The 26493-nt window shown below is 59.7% G+C and overlaps 1 protein-coding gene across 1 annotated transcript in view; it reads left to right on the top strand.

Moving 5' to 3' along the window:
* The window catches only part of ADGRB1 (adhesion G protein-coupled receptor B1), an 81326-nt gene extending 66565 nt beyond the window's left edge, over positions 1-14761 (top strand). The window contains exons 24-30 of the mRNA XM_030921436.1: positions 3252-3423; positions 6997-7092; positions 9415-9454; positions 12000-12706; positions 13546-13581; positions 13734-13841; positions 14327-14761. Of these exons, the coding sequence (XP_030777296.1) occupies positions 3252-3423; positions 6997-7092; positions 9415-9454; positions 12000-12706; positions 13546-13581; positions 13734-13841; positions 14327-14524 (1357 nt within the window). The 3' untranslated portion in view covers positions 14525-14761. The remainder of the gene's footprint in view (positions 1-3251; positions 3424-6996; positions 7093-9414; positions 9455-11999; positions 12707-13545; positions 13582-13733; positions 13842-14326) is intronic.
* Positions 14762-26493: the final 11732 nt, after the last annotated feature.

The following is a 26493-nucleotide window of genomic DNA, read 5'->3' as shown; positions in this document are numbered from 1 at the left end:
CGTGCGTTTGTGTGTGAGTGCAACCCAGTGTGTGTACGTGTGAGTGTGCATGGTGTGTGAGTGCAACCTGGTATTTTGTGTGTGTGTATATGTGTGTGTATATAATTGGGCATGTGCCTGTGTGTGTGTGTGCATGTGGGTCTGCATGTGAGTATTGTGTATGTGGGAGTGTGTTTATAGGTGAGTGTGTGAATGCGTATGTGTGTGTGCACGCGCATGTGTGCCTGAGAGCAAGAAGCAACCAGGGCCAAGGGAACAGGGAAGGAAGTGCTCAGAGTCAGTGGCTGCTCTGCTGACTTGGGCAGCCTTGGGGCTGTGTGTAGGGCAGGGCGGTATGGGCTCAGGTGGGTGGGGCCGGCTGGCCTAGAGTGTCTGGGCTTTCCAGCCTGAGGGGTCATTTTGTCCCCTCAACCCAAGGTGAGCCTTCATGGCTGTACCCCTGTACCCTCCTGCTTTGCTCCCTGAGCCAGGCACTAGGGGCCCAGGGTTTTAGGAGCGATGGGAGAAAGAGCTCTGGGCCCTGGTGCTGTGCAGATGCGAGTCGGGGTGAGGCTAGCCTGGGTGGGAGGAGTAAGCTTGGAGTTGGGGCGGCATCCACTCTGGCCTGCCAGGCCCTGGGAAGTTCCGGTTCTTGGGGCTAGTTTGCGCTTTCTTTGTCTCAACACCAGGGATGGGGCGGAGGCTGTGAGATCCGCCCATCTCATTCCATCAGAGAGAAGTGGAGGCCATACGGATGTTCCCTTTAAAGTCACCACTCAAAGCCTCTCCCCACACCCTGGGCCCTTGCCTCTCCAGACGGGAGCAGGTGCGGTGCAGCTGGGCACTCCTGGCCTCCCCTTCAGCGGCTCCCGGGCGTTTCTGCTTCCTTCCCACCGCTCTCTGCAGAAATGTTTCCAAGCTACAGAGGCCGAGCTGCGGTGTGGGAGTAATTTACGGGGCCCCAGGCCCCAGGCCACCTGCCAACAGCAGCAGATCAGGCTGTAAATGTCAGGCCTGGAGACCCAGCCCCCTGTTGGGCAGCAGCAGGGGTGACTGACAGCAGGCAAAGAAGTCTCCATGGGGAGTGAGGCCCTGCACCTCCTCTCAGAACTGGGTGAGGAGAGGAGTCCAGGGTGCTGGCTCAAAGAATACCAGCTTTGCAAGGGAGAAGAGAGATTCTCCAGCTTATAGCCATGGGAAAACCAAGGCCCCAGCCGAGGGGTCCTCCTCCGTGTCAGTGAGTCATTCCTTGGCTCTGTGAATATTGATGGAGGGCCTCCTCGTCACAGGCTCTGTGCCAGGTGCAGGGACACAGCAGTGAGTGACAGCGGGGGCCCTGTCTGCTGCTGCAGCCTGGAGGGAGTGGCACCGTCATGGGCAAGGGAGGCCTCTCCGGCTGCCTAAGTTCCCAGGCAAGGAGTGCGCGGGGAGCAGGGGCAGGCTCTCCAGGGCCAGGGGAAGGGCGAAGGAGGTTGGGGGCCTCTAGCAGACTCCAAAGCTGTGCAGGGAAGAGGGAGTCCCATGAGGCTGTTAGAGCCCATCCTATGCCCAAGAGCAGGAGGGGCAGGTGTGTGGCCAGGGCCACTGTACCCTGAGACCTGGGAGGCACTGGCTGTGCAAGACCAAGCCCTCTGTCCTGGTGCTGCTCCGGGCTCTGGGCCTGCACGTGTCCTAGCCATGGGTTTGTGGTAACACCTGAGGCTGGGGCCAGACAGATCACCACCAGACAGCATCATTGAAGAAAAGCAGGCCCAGGCCTGGGGTAGAGGGCTGGGCGGAGGAGGGGAGGAAGAGAGTCCAGGAGGCGACATGGGGGGCTGGGCCTGCTGGGAGGTCCAAAGAGATGGGGACACATATCCCTTGGGGGCTGGGCCCTGCACAGACATCCTGCACTAGGGGTGGGAGCAGCACTGGTGGCCAAGCCACGCTGGAGAGGGCTGAGGGGCAGAGCATGCGGTTTTGGGGGCCCTTGGCAGACTCCAGGTCATTCCAGCATCTCTCCTGCCAACCCTCATGTGCCAGCTCCTGCCTGGCATTCTGACCCAGAATGGGTCCCCTACTCCCTATTCAGCCCTCCTGCCCCAGCTCCCCCTGCCTGCAGGGCAATCCTGTGCAGGAGGAGGGGAGGAGGGAAGCTGGCGCCAGCACCCATTCCTGGTGGTGATGACAGTCCTGCAGGCTGTGGGGCCTGCTGTGGGCAGGCACAGGGCCACCTCCTGAGCACTCGCCACGGCCGGGGTCCTGCTGGCCTCTGTCGGTGTCCCACAGCCCTGGGAAGCAGCTTGGTGTCCCCACTGTGAGGAGGAGAGCACAGGCTCAGAGGCCACCACAGAACCCAGTGGGTGGATGTGGGGAGGGGCCCAGGTCTTCACTGCTCCCAGCGAGGCTGGGCTGCAGGGGCAGGGGCAAGGGCTGGTGTGGGGCTCCTGGAGGACTCCCTGGGAGAGGGGGTGGCACTGAGGGGCAGAGGCAGCAGGACAGGTCTACAGGCAGGTGGCCGCTGGGACTCAGGAGGCATGGGCGGAGCTGGCCCGCTAAGAGGAGGAGGCACCTGTCCGTCTGTCTGTTGTCGCCTGTCTCTGTCTCTCCTCTGCTCCTCCCCTGCTGGCTTTGTCCGTCCGTCTGTCCTCTATCTCATTCCCTCCAAGCTTCTCTCTCCCTCCAGGTCTCTGAGTTCTGGGCTCCACCCTCCCTCCCCACCATGGCCATCTTGCTCTGCCCTTCAGGGCCTGGACCCCTCACCTGGGGCCTGTGGGCTGTCTGAGGGTCCTGGACCAGGGGATCCTACTTGGCCTACCCCACACCAGACAGCCCATCCCCCTCCAGCCTGTCTCCCCTCCCCTGTCACCTCCTAGACTGTCAAGAACCTGGATCTTCCCCAAAGAGCCCTTCCCCCTTGCCCAGCTTCCCAGGACCTCCCTCCTGAGTGCCTGGGTCCCGTCAGAGACCTCGGGCTTGGGGAGGGGGTGCTGGGACCTCAGTGTTGATGGTGGGCTCCTCCCCAGCCTGGGGGATGGGCTCGAGAGGGAAGGGGCAGAGCGTGGGACAGGATTGGGGGAGCCCTGGGGAGGAGAGGTGCAGACGCAGCCTGGGCGGTGGAGGACCCCTAGGGAGACTCACCCCAGAGAAGATGTGCTGCTTGACCCAGGCCCCCAGAGAGAGACGGGGCCTTAGGGCTGGGTCCCCACCAAGGCCTGGAGATGCAGGGTTCAGGGCAGGGTGTCCCTGGGGGCAGGGGCTGGGGCGGCAGCGCTGATGCCCTCCATCCCCAGGGCCTCCCTGTGGAGCTCCTGCGTGGTGCTGCCGCTGCTGGCGCTGACCTGGATGTCGGCCGTGCTCGCCGTCACCGACCGCCGCTCCGCCCTCTTCCAGATCCTCTTCGCCGTCTTCGACTCGCTGGAGGGCTTCGTCATCGTCATGGTGCACTGTATCCTCCGTAGAGAGGTGGGTGCGACAGCCTCTGTCGGGCCGGGTTCCTGTAGGGTCCTGGGGCTGCTGGGTGGTCTCCTCCTTCCCCGAGGACTTTGGCAGGGAGATTGTGGGTAGGCGCAGCGTCCGTGACCCTGACGCATCTGCAGGCCTCGGTGGTCCACAGAGCAGGGCCTGCAGGTGAGTGTGTCCCCCTGACTCCCTGGGAGCGGCCCAGGCAGTGCAACACCTTCCCAAAGATTCCTTGCACCTGGCTTAGGGGCGTGGGGGACATGGGGCCCCATCCTCAAGGGGCCCCATCCTCAAGGGGCCTACAGGAGCAAGGAAGCCAGCAGCAGAAGTAGACAGCTTCCAGGGCAATAGAGACTCCTGCTTCTGGCATTTTCTGGATCTTTCCAGAAGGTGTCACTAGAAGGTTTTCACCAAACTGCATCCCAGCTACCACCTGGTGGCCACAACTGGGATGCTCTTGCGGAGGCTGGAATGTGGGAAAGCTGCATGTCAACCTCGGCGGATGAGGACACCTGCTTCCAGATCAGCACCAGGAGGGCGGAAGGCCCCAGAGCGGGGTGGCCACCTCCCTCTTCCTGGGTCCCCCTGGAGAGACGGCAGAGGGACTGTTGAAAAATACGCAGGTTCCCAAGGATGAAGAATACAGGAGAAGCTGACAGTAGGGGAGCTGGCAGGTGGAGAAGCAGGATGAGAAATGCGGCCCCAGCTGACTGGAGACAGCTCAGGCCTCGGCCAGCTGTATGGAGCCATACAGAGGGTGGCAGGAGTGGGGCCCGCCCCCTCCCCAGGATCTCTGGCTGCCACAGGAACGTCAGGCGTGGGTGCCCTGGTTTTCCAGGCCTTAGGTGGCGATTTCCATCCCAGCCTGGAAGGGCAGGGCTGCCCTGCTTGGCCTGCACGGCCTGGGCCTCACTCTCTGGGCAGAGTGAATGGAGGGGCTCTGGCCTGGCGCAGTCGGCACAGCTGAAGATGGGGGTGCCACCTGGAAACAAGTGGGGAAGTGGGGAAACAAGTGGGGAAGACCCACCCTGAGCCTGGGTCACGTGTCAGCTCTGGCCTCCTAGACCCAGACCTCTGTGGGGAGGTGTGAACACGCCCTCTCGAGGCAATCTGATTTCGTGGAAAGACAGGAGGAAGAGCCGGAGTTCTGATGTGCAGCAGTGAAACGGCTCCCATACCAGCCAGCCACCAGCTGGGCAGTGCTCCACATTTACATCCACATTACATCCACATTACTGCTCCTGATGAGGACAGCAGAGCTCCTGTTAGAGCTGCAACCCACCCAGACAAGCAGGAAAACAGCGTGGGGACAGAGGCAGCCCAGGAAGGAGAAACCTCACTGACCCCTCCTTATCCTCACCTGGGAGAAGTCGCTCGCCCTGGTGAGCAACACATGGGCCGGGCCCTGGCCCCAGCAGTGAACTCATGTTAGTGAATCTCACGACAGCTCCTAAAACAGGTGCCATCTGCTCCGTTCCACAGACAGGACAGCTCCAGAGAGCTCATCACGGGAGCTTGTCGCCGTGGCTGGGATTTGAGGCCAGGCAGTTCTTCTCTAAGGCCACACTCCTGGCCCTCAGTGCCTGGCTTCTGTGAAACAAGAACAGTAGCCTATGAAAAAGGAACAAAAAGAGCCTTGTGGAAATTAAAAACAGAGAGCAGCTCAAAACTCAGTAGGAGGAAAATGGAGGCAAAATGTTTCACAAAATAGAAAAGATGGAAATTGGAGAGATTTCTCAAGCAACTAGGCGAATCCCCAAGGACCAACTGACCGGTGATGGGAGCTGCAAAGGAGACAGTGGAGAGGAGGAGCTCCAGGCAGGCAGAGCCCAGGGCCACCTGGAGCAGAGAGCTGGCGCTGGGGGTCTCAGATGTGCAAGAAGCCTCATGGTTGTCACATGGGGTCGGAGAAGGAGGGGACCCGGCATGCGCCCATGGTGGGTGGGGACGGAGGACACCAGGGCCAGACCCCGAAGCCCCCAGTGAGCTCCCAGCCCCTGCGTGTGGGCTCCGTGCTGCAGGGCCTTCAAGGTCCTGCTCAGAGAGGGCTTCCGCCTGGGCCTGGTAGCAAGGGGCCTCAAGCCCTACCCAGGCCCTCAGCCTCAGGGGTGGTGGCCAGGGCTGCAGGGCGCGCTGAGGAGGCTGGGCCAGGTGGAGGCCATGCCAGGCAGCCCAGCCGGCCCTGTGGCCTGGGACACTCCTGCAGATGGGCAAGTCAGTCCCTCATCTACCAATGAAGCCGGGGCCTCCTGGGCTAAGGCTCGCTCGGGCGTTCCCGGAGAGGGTACCGGAGGGACTTGGGGAGCCCCAGCTCCTCTGCTCACCCACAAAGAACACTTCCCTACCTGCCTGTGGGACCGGGCACACGGTAGGTGCCCAGTAGGCATTTGCAGGGCAGGTCCGTGAGGGAGAGGATGGCAGGAAGGCACACCTGCCGTGGCGGCCTGGAGTCCTTAGCTGGTGTCCAGGGATCAGAGGCCAGCGAAACCCTGGCTTTCAGGCCTGGCCCTGCCTCTGACCAGCTGTGAGGCCGTGGACAATTCTCTCGCCCGCTCTGGGCCTCGGTCCCCATCTGCCTGATGAGAGGAGTGGACTGGGTGTCCTCAGCCCCCCAGCAGCATGAAGCAGAGCACTGGGTGAGGGAACGGGGCCACAGGTCCGTGGTTGAGTGGGTAGGTAGGTGGGTGCCTGGAAGCCAGGAGCCCCAGCTTGTCCTCTTTCTGCTTCTGCCAACTTCTGTTTGGATGCCTCCTCCAGGAAGCCCTCTGTGCTTTCATGCCCCCCCCCCCCCCCAGGATTCCCTTTATACACTGTTACCACCGGATGGAGTGTCAGTGTGCTGCCCAGAGCAGCCAGCAGGAGTGGCTGCTGGCCCCAGGGGAGGGACAGTTGACATTCCTAGATGATGTCTTTACCTCCTTGGGAGCTCCCTGTCCATAAGCTCTGTGCTGGCCGCTGGGTAGGTCTTCCTCTGTAGCCCCTCCTACAGAGCCTGCTGCCGTCATCACCACTGTCCGCCCGGAGAGTGGGTGGCCGTGAAGGGTGAAATGCCCCTTGACAGAGTGTGCCGTTCCCAGTGGGGTGGCTGTGGGGAAGGGCCAGGCTCACGGTCCCTGGCACAGCACCCCACGCCCCCAGCGGACACTCGCAGGGCACTGAGGGCCAGGCTTTCCACTGGCTCAGAGAAGGCAATGACGTTGAGGCTGCTGGAGATACAGGCCGGGCCCAGGGACACCTTCGGCCCGCCGCAGGTCATCACAGGTTCTCTCAGGCGGACTCTGGCCCGAGGGCCTGCAGCAGCTCTTGGTGGCTGGGAGCTCGGTAGAGAGAATCTCAGACAGGAGAGGGGTAGGCTCTTCCCCTCCTGGGGTCTCGTTTCCCCTTCTCCACCCAGTGGGTCATGACCCTGCAGACCAGAGGTGGCCCTGTGAGGAGGCCTCCCGCTGGGGGGCCCTGCCCTTCCCCGAGATGCCCGCCCCCCCCCGCCCCCTACCCCAGAGATGCCGCTCACCTGATCTGGCGCTGGTGCAGGGTAGGGGCGTGGCTGCCACTGAGGTGCTCGGCTCTCCCTCCCAGGTCCAGGACGCTGTGAAATGCCGTGTGGTTGACCGACAGGAGGAGGGCAACGGGGACTCGGGAGGCTCCTTCCAGAACGGCCACGCGCAGCTCATGGTAGGACTCGGGGCCCGGGGACTCAGGCTGCCCCACCCACCGTGTACCCCCCGGGTGCCTCCAGGCCCTCACCATGCCCCAAGCTCCCCTGGGCCCCAGCAGCTCTGCTGAGAGGAGCTCTGAACCCAGTGTGCAGTTGGGAAAACAGGCTCGCCAAGTGGAACCCCCGGTCCGGGGTTTCCAGCTGGGAAGGGCTGAGCTGATGAGTTTGGAGGTCTCAGCGGAGGCTGCGTCCACCCCACCCTCACCCCGCTGCAGCAGTACCTGTCTGGCTGGACACCGCCCTCTGAGCATCCCAGCCCTCATCTCAAGGTCCCCATCCTCACGCCTCCCAGGCCCACCCTCATCGCCCTCCATCCCCACCCAGGAGTGTCCTGCTCAGCTGCCACCTAGGAGTCCAGCCTAGCCTGCCCATCCACTGCCCCTACCCTGCGTATTCCCACCTGCTGCCTCCCTGGTGCTCCCTGGGTGCTGCCCTGGCCTCAGCCCCTGCAGGGGTGGTGACCCTCCCTTGTGGCCCCTGGCCATCCTGCCTTCACCCTCTATGGGCTCTCTGCCCTCCCCTTGCCCATCCTGGTGTCCTCAGCCCTGTGTTCTGCACCCCCTGCCCCTGCCCGCGCCTGTGCCTGTGGCCTGCCCTCTTTACAGCACAGCGTTCCCAGGACACGCACAGGCCCTGGGAGGGCGGCCCGAGTGGCGGCTCCTACATACGGGCCCCCAGCAACCCCCCATGGAGCCTCAACTCTTCACACCTGGACCTCAGCATCTTCTTCCTGCAGCCCTGTGCCCCCGGGGCTCAGCCAGGACCATGGTGGGCTCTTAGTCACCAAGTCTGCTCCCACCCACACCTGTCACTAGACCTCCTGCCTCAGCACCCGGGGGCTGTCGCACGGGGTGGAGCCAGGCCCCCTTCTCCACCCTCCAGGCCTCAGAACAACATCCACACCCTGGCCTGGTCCTAAGCAGAACCTGCAGCTGTGCTGGTCTTGCTCCTGCCGCTGTGTCCTTCATACAAGCTTCCACCCCGGGGGTTGCCTACCCTGCACACTCCCATGGGTCCCGTCCTCCAGGGAGTCCTCCTTGACTCTTGCCCCGTCGGGCCACCTGTTTGGGCTTAGGCCACACCCCAGGTGAACTCTGCACGGCTGGCACGCGGGAGGTGCTCCCTGGGTCCCAGGGTGCCTGGCCACCTCATGGTGGTCGTGAAGCTCACAGGCAGGGCCTGTCCTGGACAGATGACATGTCCAGCCCCGGGTGAGGGTGAAGTCCCTCGGTGAGACGGCCACCTCGGCTCTCAGGTGACATCCAGGCAGGCCCCTCATGGCTCCATGCCACAGTGTCTCCGTCGGCCAGGGCGCAGGTGTCCGTCAGTGGCTAGCTTGTCACTTTGGGACACAGCTTCCCCTCACCCAGTGTTCCTCCTGGCCTGACCTCTGATCCCAGGGGGAGTATTTCGTTGTCTCCAGCCAACCCAACCCCTGCGTTTGCAGGGAAGAAACCTCCAGGTTTTCAGTGAAGGGCAGGCCTGTCCCCTGGAGCCCCAGGGCCCCTGGAGCCCCAGGGCCCCTGGAGAAGGACAGCCCCAGGCCTGGGCAGGTCCTGAGCTACCTGAGGGTGGGCCTGGGCCGCCCACTGCTGCTTCCCCAGCTGACTGTCAGCCTGATGTAGCTGCCTGAGGTGGTGGGTGCTGGCCTTGGTCCTGAATTGCATGTTTAACCCCCCTCCACCGCCTCTCCCCAGCCCGTGGGTAGGGCCCCCTTGGAGGGATGTGGGGGACCAAGGGGGAGAGTTCTGGTGCCGCAGGCCCAGGGCCATTCGTGAGGCCTGGGGGGAGAGACGAGACCGGAGGAGGTAGGAGGTCCTCAGCTCCCCAGACGCCTTGCAGAGAGCACACGGGTGCCATACAAACAGGCTCACACACACGTGCGTGCACGCACACAACCTCAAACACACAGAGCCACATACGGAACTATACACACACGTACATGCACCAAACACTCAGACGCGTTCTCTCACGTTTACAAACACATGAATCCACCCGTAAACACGGGGACACACATTCACCACTTATACACAGACATATTCGTAAGTACGCATGCGCACTCACAGTCACACATGCATCCATCCAGAGACGCAAACGCCCGCCACATGAGCAAGCGCATAGGGAGGCGCGGTTGCCCACGTGGGCACTGGGCTGTGGATGTGGATGGGGGTTCCTCGGGGCATCCAAAGCACCGTGGCCCTCCTGAGCGATCTGTGCACGCGTGCACACACCCCCGCTCCCAGAGGCGCTCACCCTGCCCTGCCGTTTCTGTCCTACAGACTGACTTCGAGAAGGACGTGGATCTGGCCTGTAGATCAGGTGAGCGCCCGACAGGTGAGAGGACAGTGCCAGCCCGACCCCCTGCACGGCCCCACTCCATGCCTCCACCTGTGCATCACCCACGTGCCCCATCCCTGTCCACCCCTGCCGCCCCCACCCACACCCAGCCACACCATCAGGCCCACCCGGACCCAGGGGACGTGCCCTGGGGGCCCAGCCGAGGCAGCGACCTTGGCCACCTTGCCTCCCACCCCCACCCACGCCCCAAGGCCGAAGGAGGGTCCATGGAGCATGATCAGAAGCTTCCAGAACACTGCCCTGGCGTTCCTGCTGAGTAGGTGCCCGTGCAGCCCCTGGCTGCCTCCCCTGCCCACCTGGCATCTCCTCTTCCTCTGTCGTGGCTCCAGCTTGGAGCACAGCCCCACCCTAGTGCCCCTCTGCCCACCCACCTCCTGTCTGCCCGCCTCTGGCACCTGTGTTCTGTGCCACCGTCATTTCCTCATTACCAGTCCCAGCAGGGGGAGAAGTGAGTGGGACTTTCAGACTAGGGGGACAATGGGGAGCAAGAGGAAGGCAGGGAGAAGGACCCACCATGGAGCCCTTGGCCGGTGCTGAGCTTCCTGGAACCAAGTGCAAAAAGGGAATGACTGCCCAATAGAGGAAGCTCTGCCGCCCATCCCCAAGCGTCAGACTGGGAGGGTCTGTTTCTGTCCCCACCACTGTTCTGTGAACCAGGTCCTGAGGCAGTGACAGGCGGTGGCTTTCTGGGCTGTGGAGAGGCCAATGGACCATGCATCCTCTGGTCATTTAGATATTTGAGGAGCACATTCTCTAAAGACAGGCCTGGCAGAGGAGCTGGGACAGCCCCAGGTGGGGAGTGTGTGCTGGTACCAGTTGGGCCCCAGGAGGGCTTCCTGGAGGAGGTGACATCAGGGCTGGGCTGAATGGGAGCAGGACAAAAAGTACCTTCTGCCCCCTTGGGGTCTCCTGTGATCCAGTCCCACAGCCTCTCCGAGGGTGGCCCCAGGACTTGGAGCCTCAGGTGACTGGTGTGTGGGGGCCTCTCTGGGCCCCTGATTCCCTCTCATTCGTGCGCTGTCTGCGGTGCCTTCTGGATGGCATGCAGCTAGTGGATGTGCCATGAGCAACTGGTGCTGTGTCTGGAAGCTTCCTCAAAGGGGGAGGGTGGGCGGGGCACCAGCGAGGGGCATGGGCCTGGGGGGAGCTTGGCTTTTATTCCACCCTGAGCTGGACAGATGCGAGGAAGGCATCCAGATCCCTCACATGCCAGGCGCTCATTCTGCCTTGTGGGAAGCAAAGCGTGAGGTGTGGGGGAGGTCGGGAGCCCCAGGGTCTGTGCGGGGTGGGGCGGCCTTGGGGACGTGTGTCCTGAGAGTGCTGCGGCTGTCCGGGTGGGGCAAGTGGGTCTGACGGGGAGGATGACGGGTCGCTCTTGGGTGGGGACAGTGGGGGCAGGGCTGAAGATGGGCACAGGGTGTTGCTGTCCAGAGGGTGGAGGAGAGGACGGGGCCAGGAGCCTGGCCTGCCGAGCTCTGAGGGGGAAAGGGAAGCCTGTGTTTGGGAGAGTGAGTGACCCCTGGCTAGGCAGCTCAGGGGGCATCGGTGACCCTGGGGCCTGTGTGCCTAGCAAGGTGGCTGAAGGGAGCAGCTGGTGAGCACAGGCATCCAGGGCTGGCTTGGTGTGTGGGTAACCATCTGACAGCCTGCACAGGGCAGGACACGGAGCAGGCCAGGCTTCCCAGGAAGGGTCCCAGGGTCTGGATCTTTGGAGACTGGGGCTTGGAGAAAGGAGAGGTGTGGAGGGTGGGCACCCCTCTGGCAGGGGCAGGCGGCTGGGTGAGGGTCAGCTTGCGGCTCTCTGCCGACCAGGAGCGGCTGGATTCATTGGCAGGAGGTCGGGGGCAAACTGGAGCCCCATTCAGAGGTCAGGGCGGCTGGGGCCCTTGCAGCTGACCAGAGACAGAATCAAGAGGTGTCTGCGTATGGGGACTTTTCTCCAGGGACTGGGAGGCCCTCAGGGCAGAGTGGGGAGGCTTGCAGGCCCCAGGGGCAGTGATGCAGGAAGGGCTGTGACAGAGGGCCCGGGCCTCATGGCTGCACTCAGTACCACTGGGCTCCCCCACACTGCCCCCCAACCACACCAGGCCCAGGGCCATGGGCGTTGGGAGCACTGGGGGGTCGGCTGGGCTCTACCACAAGAACAGGCCATTCCGCCTGTGTCCCTGTGCTTCCGGGAGTTGAGGCCACCCTCGCCTGCTCTTCTCAGCGCTAGGGAGGGCAGTGTGTGGGTGACAGCCATGTGTCTTCTTGGGGCTGGCGGAGAGGGACACCCGGTGTGGCAGCCTCATCTGAGGACACAGGAACCCTAGGGGCTGTAGCACCAGGCTTGGGTAGGGTGGTACCTGCAGTCGGCCCTCAGATCGGGACCCAGCAGGACCTGGCCGGGGTCTCCCAGGAGGTGGCGGCCTCACAGGGCAGACTGGGCCCCTTTCCTGCTGGGGACCATCCTACGCTGTCCTCATCCCCACACCTGTCCCCGTTGTCTCCCCCGCGGCCCCTGCAGTGCTGAACAAGGACATCGCAGCCTGCCGTACAGCCACCATCACAGGCACACTGAAGCGGCCGACTCTGCCCGAGGAGGAGAAGCTGAAGCTGGCCCATGCCAAGGGGCCGCCCACCAATTTCAACAGCCTGCCGGCCAACGTGTCCAAGCTGCACCTGCACGGCTCACCCCGCTATCCCGGCGGGCCCCTGCCCGACTTCCCCAACCACTCACTGACCCTCAAGAGGGACAAGGCACCCAAGTCCTCCTTCGTCGGTGACGGGGACATCTTCAAGAAGCTGGACTCGGAGCTGAGCAGGGCCCAGGAGAAGGCTCTGGACACAAGCTACGTGATCCTACCCACAGCCACGGCCACGCTGCGGCCCAAGCCCAAGGAGGAGCCCAAGTACAGCATCCACATTGACCAGATGCCGCAGACCCGCCTCATCCACCTCAGCACGGCACCCGAGGCCAGCCTCCCTGCCCGCAGCCCGCCCTCCCGCCAGCCCCCCAGTGGCGGGCCCCCTGAGGCGCCCCCTGCCCAGCCCCCACCGCCCCCGCCCCCACCTCCCCCACCTCCCCAGCAGCCCCTGCCCCCACCGCCCAGTCTGGAGCCGGCACCCCCCAGCCTGGGGGAGCCCGGGGAGCCTGCGGCCCATCCGGGACCCAGCTCGGGGCCCAGCACCAAGAACGAGAATGTCGCCACCTTGTCTGTGAGCTCCCTGGAGGTGAGGGGGGCAGGGGTGGGCTGCACCCCAGCCAGCGATGGCAGGGCTGCAGCAGCTGGGTCACCCCTGCTGGGTGGGACCCCCACACCGTCAGCGGGGCGGGCTGTGTTGGGACCCAGGCGTGCTGGCTCTGCCTCCCAGCTGCACCCCCCACTCCTGGCCCTGCTGGGTGTGCTGAGTACGTCTGCCATGTGGTCCCTACCCTAGGCTTGGCAGCGTGGTCTCACCCCGTTTCAAAGGGGCTCAGGGACCCACAGTCTGTACCCACGAAGCAGGACCTGCACCTTGCACAGTCGCTAGTCCAGCCCGTGGGGCAGCCTGGCGGCACATACCTGCCTAGGTCAGCCTGGAGCCTGCAGCTGACCTGGCCTCAGTCGGCCTGCAGGATGTGTTTTTTGGGGGAGCCCGTCCCCACCACCTGGCTCCTGGCCTCTGGTGATGCTGCCCTGTGTCCCTGAGTTCTCTGTTGGGGGACCCAGCCATGTGTCCCTGAGTTCTCTGTCGGGGGACCCAGCCATGTGTCCCTGAGTTCTCTGTCGGGGGACCCAGCCATGTGGCCCCAAGTTCAGGTCTCCTTGATCCTGGGGAGTGAGTCGTGGGCAGGCGAGCTGAACACCCTAGCCCAGCCCTGGGGCTGCTCGCTGTCACCCAGCGCATAGCTGGATGAGCTGCCTCAGTGCATCCCCAGGCATGTCCCCTGGGTCTGGCCTGGTCCCTGAAGGCAGGGATGAGATGAGCGAGTCCCTGATGCCCTCAGTCTCAGGCAGGGAGAGGCGTGGACTTGTCAGGAGATTTTAGGGACCCTTGGCGAAATGTTCACGAACCCCTTCTCCCTGCAGCGGCGGAAGTCGCGGTATGCAGAACTGGACTTTGAGGTGAGTCCTAGTGTCCGCCTCCCCCAGACACTTAGGGCCAGATGTGCTCTGAGCTCCCACACGGCCAGGCAGCTCCCTGGGAGCCAGGGGATGGGCAGGGCAGGCAGGGTGGGCTCCTGGGCCAGGACTCACTGCCCAGACCCCACCTGCAGAAGATCATGCACACCCGGAAGCGGCACCAAGACATGTTCCAGGACCTGAACCGGAAGCTGCAGCACGCGGCGGAGAAGGACAAGGAGGTGCTGGGCCCGGACAGCAAGGTCTGAAGGGCAGGGAGGGGCGGGGTGGGGAGAGCCCTTAGGTCAGGCCTCGTCTCCCTTCTTCCCTGGCTTTGCCCACTTCATCCACTCATTCATTCATTCATTTGCCTGTCCCTGAGGGCCGGCCTGACCCTGCCATGCCAGACTCTGGAGGCCATGGCCATGCTGGGAGCTGAGCGGTCACCAGCCTGCTCCTGGGGCCAGGGGTCTGGATTAGGGTGGAGCCAATCCAGCACAGGGCCCCCATAGCCTGACCCGACTATGGGGTTCGAAACCTCTGCCAAGGCTGGGGAGAGGATCTGCGCCTGCTGCTGCCCAGCTCTGTTCTGGGCTCTTGTCCTGAAAGCCCCATCCTGTCCCCTGTCCTTGTCCCCCACCTCCCGTCCCTTCCTCACTGATTCGTGTCTGCCTCCTCCCCCCGCTCCTCGGGCTCATGGCTCTCCCTCCGGGCCCCACCCCTCCTGCACTACCGGACCACCCAGCAGCCAGAAAAGCAGCAGACGCCCAACAAGAGGCCCTGGGAGAGCCTCCGGAAAGCCCACGGGACGCCCACGTGGGTGAAGAAGGAGCTGGAGCCGCTGCAGCCGTCACCGCTGGAGCTTCGCAGCGTGGAGTGGGAGAGGTCGGGCGCCACGATCCCGCTGGTGGGCCAGGACATCATCGACCTCCAGACCGAGGTCTGAGCGGGTGGGCGGCGGCCACGCACTGGGCCATGGAGGAGGGATGCTGCTCCGCCCGCTCCTGCCGCAGACGGGCACAGACACGCTCGCGGGCGGCGGGCCAGGCCCGCGCCCCGGCCTCAGGGCGCTCAGACGGCGGCCAGGCACAGGGCCCACAGTGCTGGGACCAGAGCCAGATGCAGGACAGGAGGCGGCCCGGCCAGCAGGCACAAGGCACCCGAGGCTGAAGGTGCCTCAGACTCTGCCCTCCTCGGGCCGAGGCCCGGCGGGCAGATGGGCAGACAGCTGTGGACCGTGGACAGGCCCAGTGCGGCCAGCGTCCTAGGGTGCCCACCTGAGCTCCTGCTGCGGAGGACCAGCCTGCTTGGCCCGGCCGGCCTGGCACCGTTTTTTAAACCCCCCATCCTTTGGGAAGCAGCCAGCCCCCCATACCTTCCAGGGCCCTGGGCCCCTCCTAGACCCAGGTGGAGAGCACAGCCCTCCGACCCTCACGGCCCCCAGGGGCAGGACTGAGCCCCCTCCAGGAAGAAGCAGGGGGGAATCTATTTTTTCTCTCCTTTTCTTTTCTTCAATAAAAAGAATTAAAAACCCATGTTCTCTCTGTGTGGTCTCCCTCTGCGTGGCCCGGTGCTCTGGGGTGAAGTCCTCTGCCTGGCCTTGGTGGCCCCTCATCCCTGGGCCAGGAGGACTGGGGAGGCCAGGTGGGCCCTGCAGCTCCTGCCTTGCCCTGCTCTTGGACGTCTGGGCCTTGGGCTCCCAGGCCAGCGGCCGTGTGGCTCCCAAGGCGTCCGCTCTCCCTGGGGCTCTGGGAACATTCAGGGAGCCCCAAGTGCTGGTGCCCTTGGCTCCCTCCTGACCCTTCTCAGCACATGAGCTTCACACCACTCTGAGGCCCCTCAGTGGGGACACATGCGACTCCCCTTGTTCCTTGAGTCATTTTCAGGAGGGACAGCATGAACACACAGATTCTTTAAAATAGTCTGACACAGTGGAAATGCATGGGGGGCAGGGACTCCAAGGGAGGGAGGAAGCCTCCCTCTCAGTGCTGCCACCTCCTTCCCGCCCACCTGGGGCCCTGCCCTGCTCTGCCCTGGGGCAGGCACAGTTCTGGGTCCCCTCTTCATTGCTGGGGCACTTCCTGTCCCCAGGCCTGGGTCCTGTCTGCCCAGGGGGGCATGGGGAGCACATGTGAACACTCCTAGGCCCTCCCCCACCGGCCCAAACGGAGGCCCCTCCTTCCCTGCACCCTCCTCCCACCGCAGGAGCTTTGAGATGCACGGCCTGCCTTCCTCTGTGTCTCCGGCAGGGGGCAGCCTGAGCCCCCGAAGGGAGGCTGGTTGGGGGAAGCCACAAGGCGGGCAGGGACAGTAGCAGGGAAGGAGGGGCCCCCTTCAGACTGTGCACTCCACCCTGCAGGGCCCCAGGACCAGGAGAAAATTGCACAGAGGCTGGGCCATGAGAGCAATGCCGTGCCAAGCTGCAGAGGGGGCTACAGCCTGGCATCCCCCTTTCCCCCCTGCAGCCTCAACTGTGCCTTGTCCCTCCTCCTGACCCCAGAGTCCTCACCAGCAGAGAGGGCGGGACGGGGGAGGTGCTTGTGGGTGCAGTGACCGCAGTGGCCGCAGTGACCGCAGTGGCCGTGGGTGATTACAGATGGTCACATGTGGCCATTACTGACTGCACTGAGTGGGTGGACGTGGAGTGGATGTCTGGGAACGGGGCGGTGTGTCTGCAGTGACCCACAGGAGATGGTGCAAAGTCCCTGGATTTCAGCAGTTGAGAAGCACAGTCCCTGAGCAGATCGGAGCACCCCAGAAAACCAGAATGTTTTGGCGAGATTGGACAGCAAAACCCGATGAAAACCGAGTCACACTATATATCTGAAGCTCCTTTGAACCGCTGCACGCACACGCGTGTGTGCTCTGCAGCAGGGATGCTAATGCATTTTATTATGCTCCTCCCAGGATACTAAGTGAAATATCACACACATCACACCTCCTTTCTTAACCCGAACAGTTTCCACTTGGCACCGGGGTTTCAGATAAGAAGCTGTGGACTGTGGTCCCTTCCTCATCCTTAGTTACGGAAAGAAACTAAGGATGGCCCCTGGGAGCAGGTGGAGAAAGCGCTGAGCGCCCAGCTCCCCTCCTGCAGAAGGCAGCACAGAGCCTGGGGCAGGTTGTGGAGGTGGGGCTTCCACTCAGGTCACCCCATCCTTGTAGAGGGGCCAGAGCAGGTTCTTGGCCAGCTCCCTGACCTCCTGGCCCCATGTTCACACCCAGTGACAGGAGAAGCTGCAACAAAACAAAACAACGAATAACAAGAAGGGACCCAAGCCACACAGCCCTGCATGCAAAGGAAGCAACTCAGGACAGTGTGAGCCACTGGCGTCAGACACACAGAGTGACCAGGAGCAGGAACAACTCAGGACAGTGTGAGCCGCTGGCGTCAGACACACAGAGTGACCAGGAGCAGGAGCAACTCAGGACAGTGTGAGCCACTGGCGTCAGACACACAGAGTGACCAGGAGCAGGGCTCAGTGTGTACCCCTCTCCTCTCCCATTCCCACACTGCTGCCCTGAGCACAGCCACACCCACAGCAGAGGATGGGCAGATGTGGCCACGCTGTGAGCGTCATTGTGAGAGGTCATGAAGTGTGGAACAGCTGTGAACGCTGGGGCCAGGGCAGGACACGGGATAGAGCACCCGCCGTGAAAAGCCAGTCAAGGATACCCCATGTGGCAGAGGTTGCCGCACACTCACCATGGCCCATCACACAATTGCTTTCTTCCCGTCTCTCAGAGCAAGAAGCTGGCCAGGGATCATCCCAGGAGATTCACCAAACCCTGAAGCCCTGCTTGGGTCTGCCCCAGGCACCTTCTTGTGGTGAGCCGTGTGCTGGGCAGTGCTTTGGGCCCGAGGCCAGCCCCAAGCTGGAACAGGCGCCTCTTCCCAAACTTCTGCTGGTTTCCCTCTCTGCTTCATCCAGCTGCTCGGAGTGATGTGCTCTTGGCACTGAGCAAGGCAGGGACCACGATTCTGTCTGTAGGAGAGGACACCCAGACTCAAGCTGGCTGGCGTCCCACGGTCATTGAGAACAAGGCTATACCCACAACGCAGTGTCCCCACCTTAAATTCCCTGACCCTCCCCACAACAGGTTGCTTTCCTGAGGGTACCAGTGGCATGTCCATCTGCCACTCCCTCCACCTGAAGCTACTTCTTTCCTGTGGAGTCCAGGGCTGGCCAGTTTGCCAGAAAGATCTTCATGGGCCTTGTGTTTACTCTATTGTCTTGGCCTCCTTGTACAAGTGCCACTCTCCTCAGCAACATGTCACTGGTGAAGTTGAGACCACCTCCTCTGACACCCTCCATCTGTCACCATCAGCAGCACCTGCCCTAGGGAGAACTGCTCGACTGAGAAAGGTGGAGGCCACTGTGATTGGCAGGAGCACTGTAGGGGCCAAAGGTGAGGGTGACAATTTTGTGGACAGATCTGGGGCGGGAGATATTGGTGGTTGTGATGATGATGATGATGATGATAATGATGGTGACAGTAGTGCTGATGGCGATAATGGTGGTGATGGTTGTGGCGGTCATAGTGGTGATGATGGTGATGATGATGGTGATAATGATGATGATGGTGGTGATGGTGATGGTATTGGAGAGTGATTTTGGGTGCTGGTGATGCCCACAGCAGACACCACGATCTCTGTTGTAATGATGGTGCTTATAGGTTTAGAAATTACTATCTTGCCAGCTTACTCTGTTCCTCACTCCCATAAACTGGGAGTGTCTGGAGGATGGATGGGTGGAAGGATGGATGGGTGGATAGATGGAAGGATGGATGGGTGGAAAGGTGGAAGGGTGGATAGATGGATAGATGGATGGATGAAAGGATGGACGAATGGGGGATGGATGGATGGTGATGAACAGATGGATAGATGGACGTGTGGATGGATGAATGGGTAGATAAATGGATGGGTGGAGGAGTGGGTGGATGGATAGGTGGGTGGATGAGTGGGTGGATGGATGGATGGTGGATGGATGAATGGTGGATGGATGGATGGATGGATGGATGGTGGATGGATGGGTAGATGGAAGAAAGGATACATAAGGACAATGACTAGAGTCTCTGAGTCACCTGGAGGTGGAGCAGACAGGAGTGGCAGCCACCCAGGCGCTGTGCGTCTCGTCAGCACCCACACTCCTGAGATGAGGAGGAAGCTCCTTCGCACCTAACTCCTATCTGCTCATTCCCCTTCCTGTCACCGACACAAACAATGCCAGAAGGGAAAGGAAGCCTAAGAAGGTTTCCCCACCCCCTGCACCAAGTGGCTTTGTCTCTAGGCAGGCCAGAGGCTCTTTCCGGCAAGGCCGTTCACAACCACCTCTTTCACCCCACTTCCCTGGCCCCAATCCAGCAGTAATAGAGCTTGCTGTCAGGAAGTCCTTCCTCAAGTCTAACCTGCATGCCTTGTGCTGCAACGTGAGGGCCCCTTTTCCCCTCAGTAGACTCTGCTCTTTGGTTCTCCCTCTTCCCCTTCTCCATCCTGACTGACCCCACCCCCTCACCACTGTCTGGGCTGTATCATGACCATTCAGTGGGGCCATCCCCCAACCTCTATTGGTCTCATTCAAGATGAAGGCCAGACCCTCCTGCTGGGTCCACCCGCCTCCCCAGGCCCTGCTTCCCAGAATGCTCAACTCCAGAGGAGCAATTGCATAGTGTGTGTCCTACTCCAGAATTTGTTCCAGAACCTTCCATTAGCCTTCTTTTCACTAGTTCCCTTTTCACCCCTGCTGCCCCCACCCCCAGCTCCCTGTGATCTGTCCTGAAACAGGAAGCAGGGGAGGCATCTGCGTAGGAGTGCAGGGCCTGGAGAGGCCTGGGCCTGGAAGGGAAATGCAGGGCCTGGAGGGGGCTGGGCCTGGAGGGGGAGTGCAGGGCCTGGAGAGGCCTGGGCCTGGAAGGGAAATGCAGGGCCTGGAGGGGGCTGGGCCTGGAGGGGGAGTGCAGGGCCTGGAGAGGCCGGGGCCTGGTGGAGGCTGTGTCTGGAGTGCAGGGCCTGGAGGGCCCCTGGTGAGGGTTCTGAAGTGCCCCTGAGGTGACAGAGCAGCTGGTGTCTCACCCAGGCACTGCCCACACCCTTCCAGCTCCTCACCACCCTGGGAGGTAAGCAGGGTCAGGAGGGACCAGGCAGCCTTTTCTGACCAGCGCCATCTCCCCAGCCCTGCTAGAGCCCCACAAGCTTCTTGGCTCTGAGGCATGGTCCTGGGGAGGGCTGAGCACCTCCCTGGAGGCCCAGACCTAGGCGTGCATAAGTGGGAGGGGCCGGTGGGCCTCCACCACAGCCCTGCTCTGCAGTCTGCTCCCTGTGGCCCGGGGAGCTCTCAGACCCCTGCAGTGATGGTGCAGGCCCCTCCGAAGACCCTGAGCAGCACATAGGTATCCTATGTCTCTGGCCGGGTCAGCTCAGAGCAGCCCCTGAAGGGACCTGAACACAGGTGAGACTCCTCCCAGGGTGCCTGGCCGCCCAGGCCCGCTCCTGGCCCTGCCTCAGACCCTCCCCGCCTGGGCCTCAGTTTCCCCATGGGTGCCAGCTGAGAGTCCTTCCAGGGCCAGCAGTCTGTGACTCGGCGCTTCTTAAGGTGTCGGAAGCAGCGGGCTCTGGAGTATCTTGTCAGGTCCTAAAAATAATCGGGAGGGAGGAACATCTACGAATAGCTGGTGAACGTGCGAGCCGCCCACCCCATGCACAGCGGAAACTCCTCCAAATAAGGCCTTGGCAGAGCCGGAAGCCTGAACCATCACCACTCATGTCAGCTGTGTTCCAGAACCTTCCCTCCCAGTGCCACAGGGTCTCCCCCAGAGGGCCGGCGGCCGGATCAGAGGCCTGGGCAGCCTGAACCATTCTAGGCACCCGGAGCCCATTGAGAGATGGCAGCCCTTCCCGTCAGAGGTCCTGAAATTTACAATTACAGAATCGAAGCATTTCCTAGCCTAGAAACTTGTATTTAAACGTACGCAACCTTAGAATAATCAAATTCAGACCCTTCCCCCAAATCGCAGAAGACATTGGCTCCAAAGCCCTGCCCAGCCCTCAGGAGAAGCAGGGACCCCACCTGGGGCTAGGGGCAGTGTGGTGGCCTCTCGGCCAGCCTCTGGGGGAATGGGGGATGGCTCCCAGCTCTCCCAGGAAGGCAGAGGCGGTGTCGCTGGGCTCAATATGGCTCTCTGGGAACACCATATGGACCCTGTCCAGGAAGGGGAGGTGGGGGGAGGCAGGAGGCAACACCCCCAGCAGCAACCTCCTCAGCCCCTCCCAGGAGTTCCGGGGTGAGGGTGGCCTACAAGCCCGGGTTCCAGGGCTGCTCAGGTGCTGGGGACCCCAGGAACCCATCCCCTCCTGTCTTGCAGTGTGCACAGGGGTGAGGTGCTCCTTCGCTGCCCGCCCCCGACCTCTCCTCCATGCCCTTCCTGATCTTTCCCTGCCCCTGCTGAAGCTGAGGGACCCCCACTCCTAGAGGGGAAGCTTCTGATGGACTCCGCCCCGTTCCTCCACTGGGTAACGCTTAACCGCCCAGAAGGACAAGGGTGTGCCTTGGGCACCAGGGCAGGGAAGAGGAGGGAAGGACAGGTCTGGAGGGGCTGCTTTATTGGAGGAGAGGGGTGGGCACAGTCTGGTGACAGGACCCTGAGGGTAGGCAGGGAGGGTGCAGGGCAGGGACCGGACCTCCCACTCTTGAAGGCTTCCTGGAGGCAGGGACCTGGCTGAGCCCGGAGGTAGCAGAGGCAGACGGTAGTCGGCACCCATGTAGGGCCAGCCTTGGAGGCTGCTGATGTCACCAGTGGCTGCAGAGCCAAGGCTGGCGGCATGGGCAGCATGGGCCAGGGTCTGTACCCCTTGGAGGTTTAGGAGGTTCAGGAGGTTCAGGCTTGCCGCCAGAGCCCACTCCCTGCTGGTGTGGAGAGAGGGGCTCAGCACTCAGGCCCCACCCTGGGGCTGCTACAGGGGATTTCTTTCTAGGCCCACCCTAGGTCACTAACAGGTCACTAGGACGGGGTGTGGCCAGGGTCACACAGCTCAGGCCTGGACCACTGCTTGGCCAACCCCTTCCCCCACCCGACTGTTGCCATCCTCCAGGCAATCTGTGCCTGTGGCTGCCAGAAGCACTCCTGGCCCCGAACCTCGGTGGTGCCTCCCTCTTCACTGTCCTGGCCTCACAACACCCCTGCCTCTGAGTCTCTCCAAAGCCCTGTGCCTTGTAGCAGGTTTGGCGGGGAGGCAGGCAGTTTCCTGCGGGACAGGGGTTCCCCCGAACCAGGCATGCACATGGGGTATGCTCAGAGGAGGCGCTTGTCAGCATCTGACTGCTGAGAAGTCTGAGAGGGGCCCTTGGGAAAGAGGCCACAGAGTGTTCTGGGAAGGGGCCACCTGCCCCTGTCTCCAGGTGCATACCTGCAATGCACCAGGAACAGGCAGCCGTTGGAGGAGAAGAGGGCAGATTGAGCTGAGCAGGCCTGGTGAGGAGGGGCAAGGTGGAGGCCAGGCCAGGGGTCCAGGCTGAGGAACAGCAGCCATGTGCGGAGGGCAGTGGCTGTTCACATCTCATGGGTCCCGTTGGTCTCCATGGCCCACAGGTCTTGATGCAGCACCTCCCGGGTATGCACCAGGCTTGCAGAGATTATGCTGGTGGCTCAGGGACTCCTAGTGGAAGCTCCCAGAGAAGGGACCTCAGTGAAGACCAGAGAAGCACAGAATGACATGTGCCCTTACCCATGGCACTGATGAAGGGGATGAGGGACAGTGATGCAGGCCTTTGTAACAACCACCCAGCACAGAAGAGGAAACTGAAGCACAGAGAGAGTAGGTGACTTGCCCAGTCACAGAGCTAAACCAGTGGTGGGATTCAAACCCAGGTATCCAGGCTGTCGTGGTGGTGTACTTAGGCGTCATCATTCGAGGTTTACTTCGCCAGGTTTAAGGATTATGACCCATGACACAGCCTCGGGAGGGCCTGAGGACCTGTGCCCAAAGTCATTGGGGTACAGCTTGATTTTATGCATTTTAGGGAGACTTAAGACATCAGTCAATACATACGACGCATATATTGGTTCTAGAAAGGTGGGACACCCCAAAACAGAAGCTTCCAGGTCATAGGTGGATTTAAAGATTTTCCACTTCACAATTGGTTGGAAGAGCTATTATCTAAAGACCTGGGATGAATAGAAAAGGTGTTTAAGTTAAGATAAGAGGTTGTGGAGACCAAAGTTAGTTTGTAGATGAAGTCTCATAGGTGGCCACCTTTAGAGGCAGTAGATGGCAAATGTTTGCTATTCGACCTTTAAAAGATGTTAGGCTACACTCTCAGCTAATCTCTTCCAGGTCAGAAAAAGACCTGGAAATGGAACAGGATTCTCTACGGAATGTAAATTTCCCCCACAAGAGACAGCCTTGCAGGGCCACTTCAAAACATGTCAAAGAAATACACTTTGGGGTAAAATCCTTTGATTTCTTTCAGAGCCTAGTGTCATGTGATGCTCTGCTGGGGTCAGGTTGGAATTTGGTATGTTTTTTCTACAAAGAGTCTGTTTGGTCTGTCTTAAGATTTCTGTTTAATGTTAATGCTGATCAATTTTGTGCCTGAATTCCCAAGAGAGGAGAGTATAATGAGGCATGTCTGATCCCTCCTTCTCATCATAACCTGAACTCGTTTTTTTTTTTTTTTTTTTTTTTTTTTAGGTTTCTTTGGAATCCCCTTGGCCAAGAGGGCAGTCCATTCAGTCGGTTGGGGACTTAGAATTTTATTTTTGGTCTACACTGAGCACCTGTGCATGACGTATTTGTAACGATGGAGTATTATCAGGGAAAAAATAGAGCAATTTCCATTTCCAAAAACAAAGCAAGAAGTAAGACCCCATGTTGATGTATTATCTGGGCCTGGACTATTCGAAGTGCTGGTCAAATAAGTTTTAAGTGCAGGTCAGGCTCTGACACAGATTTCAGGTGGGAGGTACCTACAGCGTCTTCAAAGCTGCACTGGCTCCACGTGCCCCACCTCTCTCATTCTCCCAGAGCTCGCAGTGGAGAAGTTGTGCTCTCTGCTTTGCTGGGTCCAGCACCTCCAGCCCCAGCCTACCTTCCTCCCCATCAGTGCCTTGTAGGGTCTTTTACACGAGGCCTTTCCCTCTCTCCACACTCTCCAGCCTTTCTCCTTAAGAGTCCTCATCAGCAACTAACTGTGGAGCTATTCAGGCTTTTTATTTCTTCTTGAGTCACTTCTAGTGCATTGTGCTTTTCTGAAATCCAACTACTTCCACTAAGTTTTCAAACGTATTGGACTCACATTGCTCCTAACAGTCTCTTATTTCTGATGTGTCTGTAGTCAGGTCCCCTTGGTCACCCCTAACACTGTTTGAATTGTGCCTTTTCTCTTTATGTTATTCAACTTGTTTATTTTATCATTCACTTCAAAGAACAAACTTTTGCCTTTGTGGTTCCCCTGTGTTATGCCCCCACTTCACTCATTCCTACTCCTATCTTTATAACCTCCTTCCTTCTTCTTTGGTTTTATTAGGAATGAAGATAGCTTTTTATGCTGAATGCTGAACACATTCATTTTTAGCCCTTGCTATTGTCTAATATAAGCATTTTAGGCTACAAATTTCCCTCAAAGCATTACTTTAGCTCCACCCTGAAGGTTTCTGTATGTATTACTTTCTTTTTTTTTTTTTTTTTTCTTTTTTTTTGAGACGGAGTCTCGCTCTGTCGCCCGGGCTGGAGTGCAGTGGCTGGATCTCAGCTCACTGCAAGCTCCGCCTCCTGAGTTTACGCCATTCTCCTGCCTCAGCCTCCCGAGTAGCTGGGACTACAGGTGCCCGCCACCTCACCTGGCTAGTTTTTTTGTATTTTTAGTAGAGACGGGGTTTCATTGTGTTAGCCAGGATGGTCTCGATCTCCTGACCTCGTGATCCACCCGTCTCGGCCTCCCAAAGTGCTGGGATTACAGGCTTGAGCCACCATGCCCGGCCGTATGTATTATTTTCATTACCATTCAGTTGTATTGGTTTTTAAATTTCCATTATGATTGCTTTCTTGGATGTATGTTGTTTTGTATGTGTTTTTAAAGTTCCAAACCATGGGATTTAAGAAACCTATCTTTTTGTGATTTCTAATTATGTTGTCATAAAATGTAATCTGTATGTGAATTGCTTTGTTGCATAGTATGTGACCAATTTTTATAAATATTTCACACGTCTTTTACAATTGCTGAGTGCGTGGTTATTTATATGTTAGTGAAACCAAGCTGGTCAATTCTATTGCTCAACTCCTCTGTACCCTTGCGGATACAGGGCAGGTGACCCCCAAAAGCGGGGCTTAGCCTGGGAGAGTTCTTGGCTTTGTTCAGCAAATAATTTGAAGGCAAGCCGGTGGTGTTAGAAGCACCTTTGATTGAAGTGGCCGTGTACAGCAGCAGCAGAGGGACTGCTCCTTGCAGAGCAGGGCTACCCCGTAGGCAGTGAGCCCAGAGAAGCAGCTCAGAGGCACTCCCGCAGTCATAGTTATACCCACTTTTAATTGTATGCAAATTAAGGGGCAGATTACGCAGAAATTTCAAGAAAAAGAGTGGTAAATTCCAGGTCAGTGGGTCACTGCCGTGGAAAGGGGCACTAACTTCTGGTGTTGCCATGGCAACAGTAAACCGGTAGGCACCCTGGTGGGCATGTGTTCTGGAAAGGTCTTTCTACCCTGTCCCTATTTTAGCTAGTCCTCAACTTGGTCCTGTGCCTGAGCCCCACCTCCAGAGATGAGTCCCACTTCCTACCTCATTGTGATATTGTGAAATATACATTTAATCTTCATCTCCATTTCCTGACATACAGCTCCTGGAACTCTTGGAATCTTCAGAGTGACAAGCATTTCTTATGTATGTTAATGAGATGACTGGTGGCCCTGAAATAGCTTCCAAGATGGAGCTGGTCACTGGAAAGACCAAGGCAGCAGTAGGGGGTTGGGACTTTCAGCCCCACTCCCCACCTCCGGGCAGGGGAGAGAGGCTGAAGGTTGATCACCAGTGGCCAATGATGTAATCAATCATGCATTTCTAATAAAGCTTCCATAAAACCCCAAAAGGACAGAGTTCAGGGAGTCCTCAGATAGCTGAACACATGCAGGTGCCTGGGGGTGCTGCTGGGAGGGCCTAAGAGCTCCGCGCCCCTCCCTGTGTCTGCCCCCCGCGTCTCCTCCACCTGCTGTACATCCACACCTCCATCACAGCCTGTGCCATAAATGGGTAAACGCAGGTCAGTGTGTCCCTGAGTCCTGTGAGCTGCTCCAGCAAGTCATCAAACCCGAGGAGGGGGTCATGGGAACCCTGATTTGTGGCAGGTCGGTCAGAAGCACTAGCATTGGAAGGTGGGGCCATCGCGTGGGACTGAGCCCTCTACTTGCGGGATTAGGTGGATGGCGTCAGAATTGAATTGAGGACACCCAGCCGGTGTCCTCTGCAGTGTCACTCAGTGTGTGTGGAAGCGACCCCGCAGCTCGTCACAGAAGTGCCCTGTGCCGTACTGAGTATGTGAGAGGGAGGAAGAGAAGCACTTCAGTTCGGATTTCGCATCTCTTATAACCTTCAATTATTTTGAATCTGCTTGACCTGTCAAGAATTGGAAAGAAGTATTGAAATCTCCCACTATGATAGTAGATTGTCTCTTTTTTCTTCGTAATTCTACCCAATTTTGCTTTGTATATTTTGAGGGACATGAGTTTAGAATTATTATATGTTCCTGGAAATTTGAATTTCTGTCATTTTGAAGTAACCATTTCTCCACACAATAATGTTTTTTTCTTTTGACTTAAAGGCTATCTCATTTGATATTAATATAAATACCCTCATCATCCTTTATTAAATAACATTGTTGTGGGTTTATTCTCAAATTTTAGGTATGTCTCATATAAGGGCATAGAAC

This window comes from Rhinopithecus roxellana, chromosome 17, assembly GCF_007565055.1.
Source record: "Rhinopithecus roxellana isolate Shanxi Qingling chromosome 17, ASM756505v1, whole genome shotgun sequence".
Classification (NCBI taxonomy): domain Eukaryota; kingdom Metazoa; phylum Chordata; class Mammalia; order Primates; family Cercopithecidae; genus Rhinopithecus; species Rhinopithecus roxellana.
The sequence above is the reverse complement of the archived record's forward strand: the minus strand, read 5'-3'. Positions and strand labels throughout refer to the sequence as shown.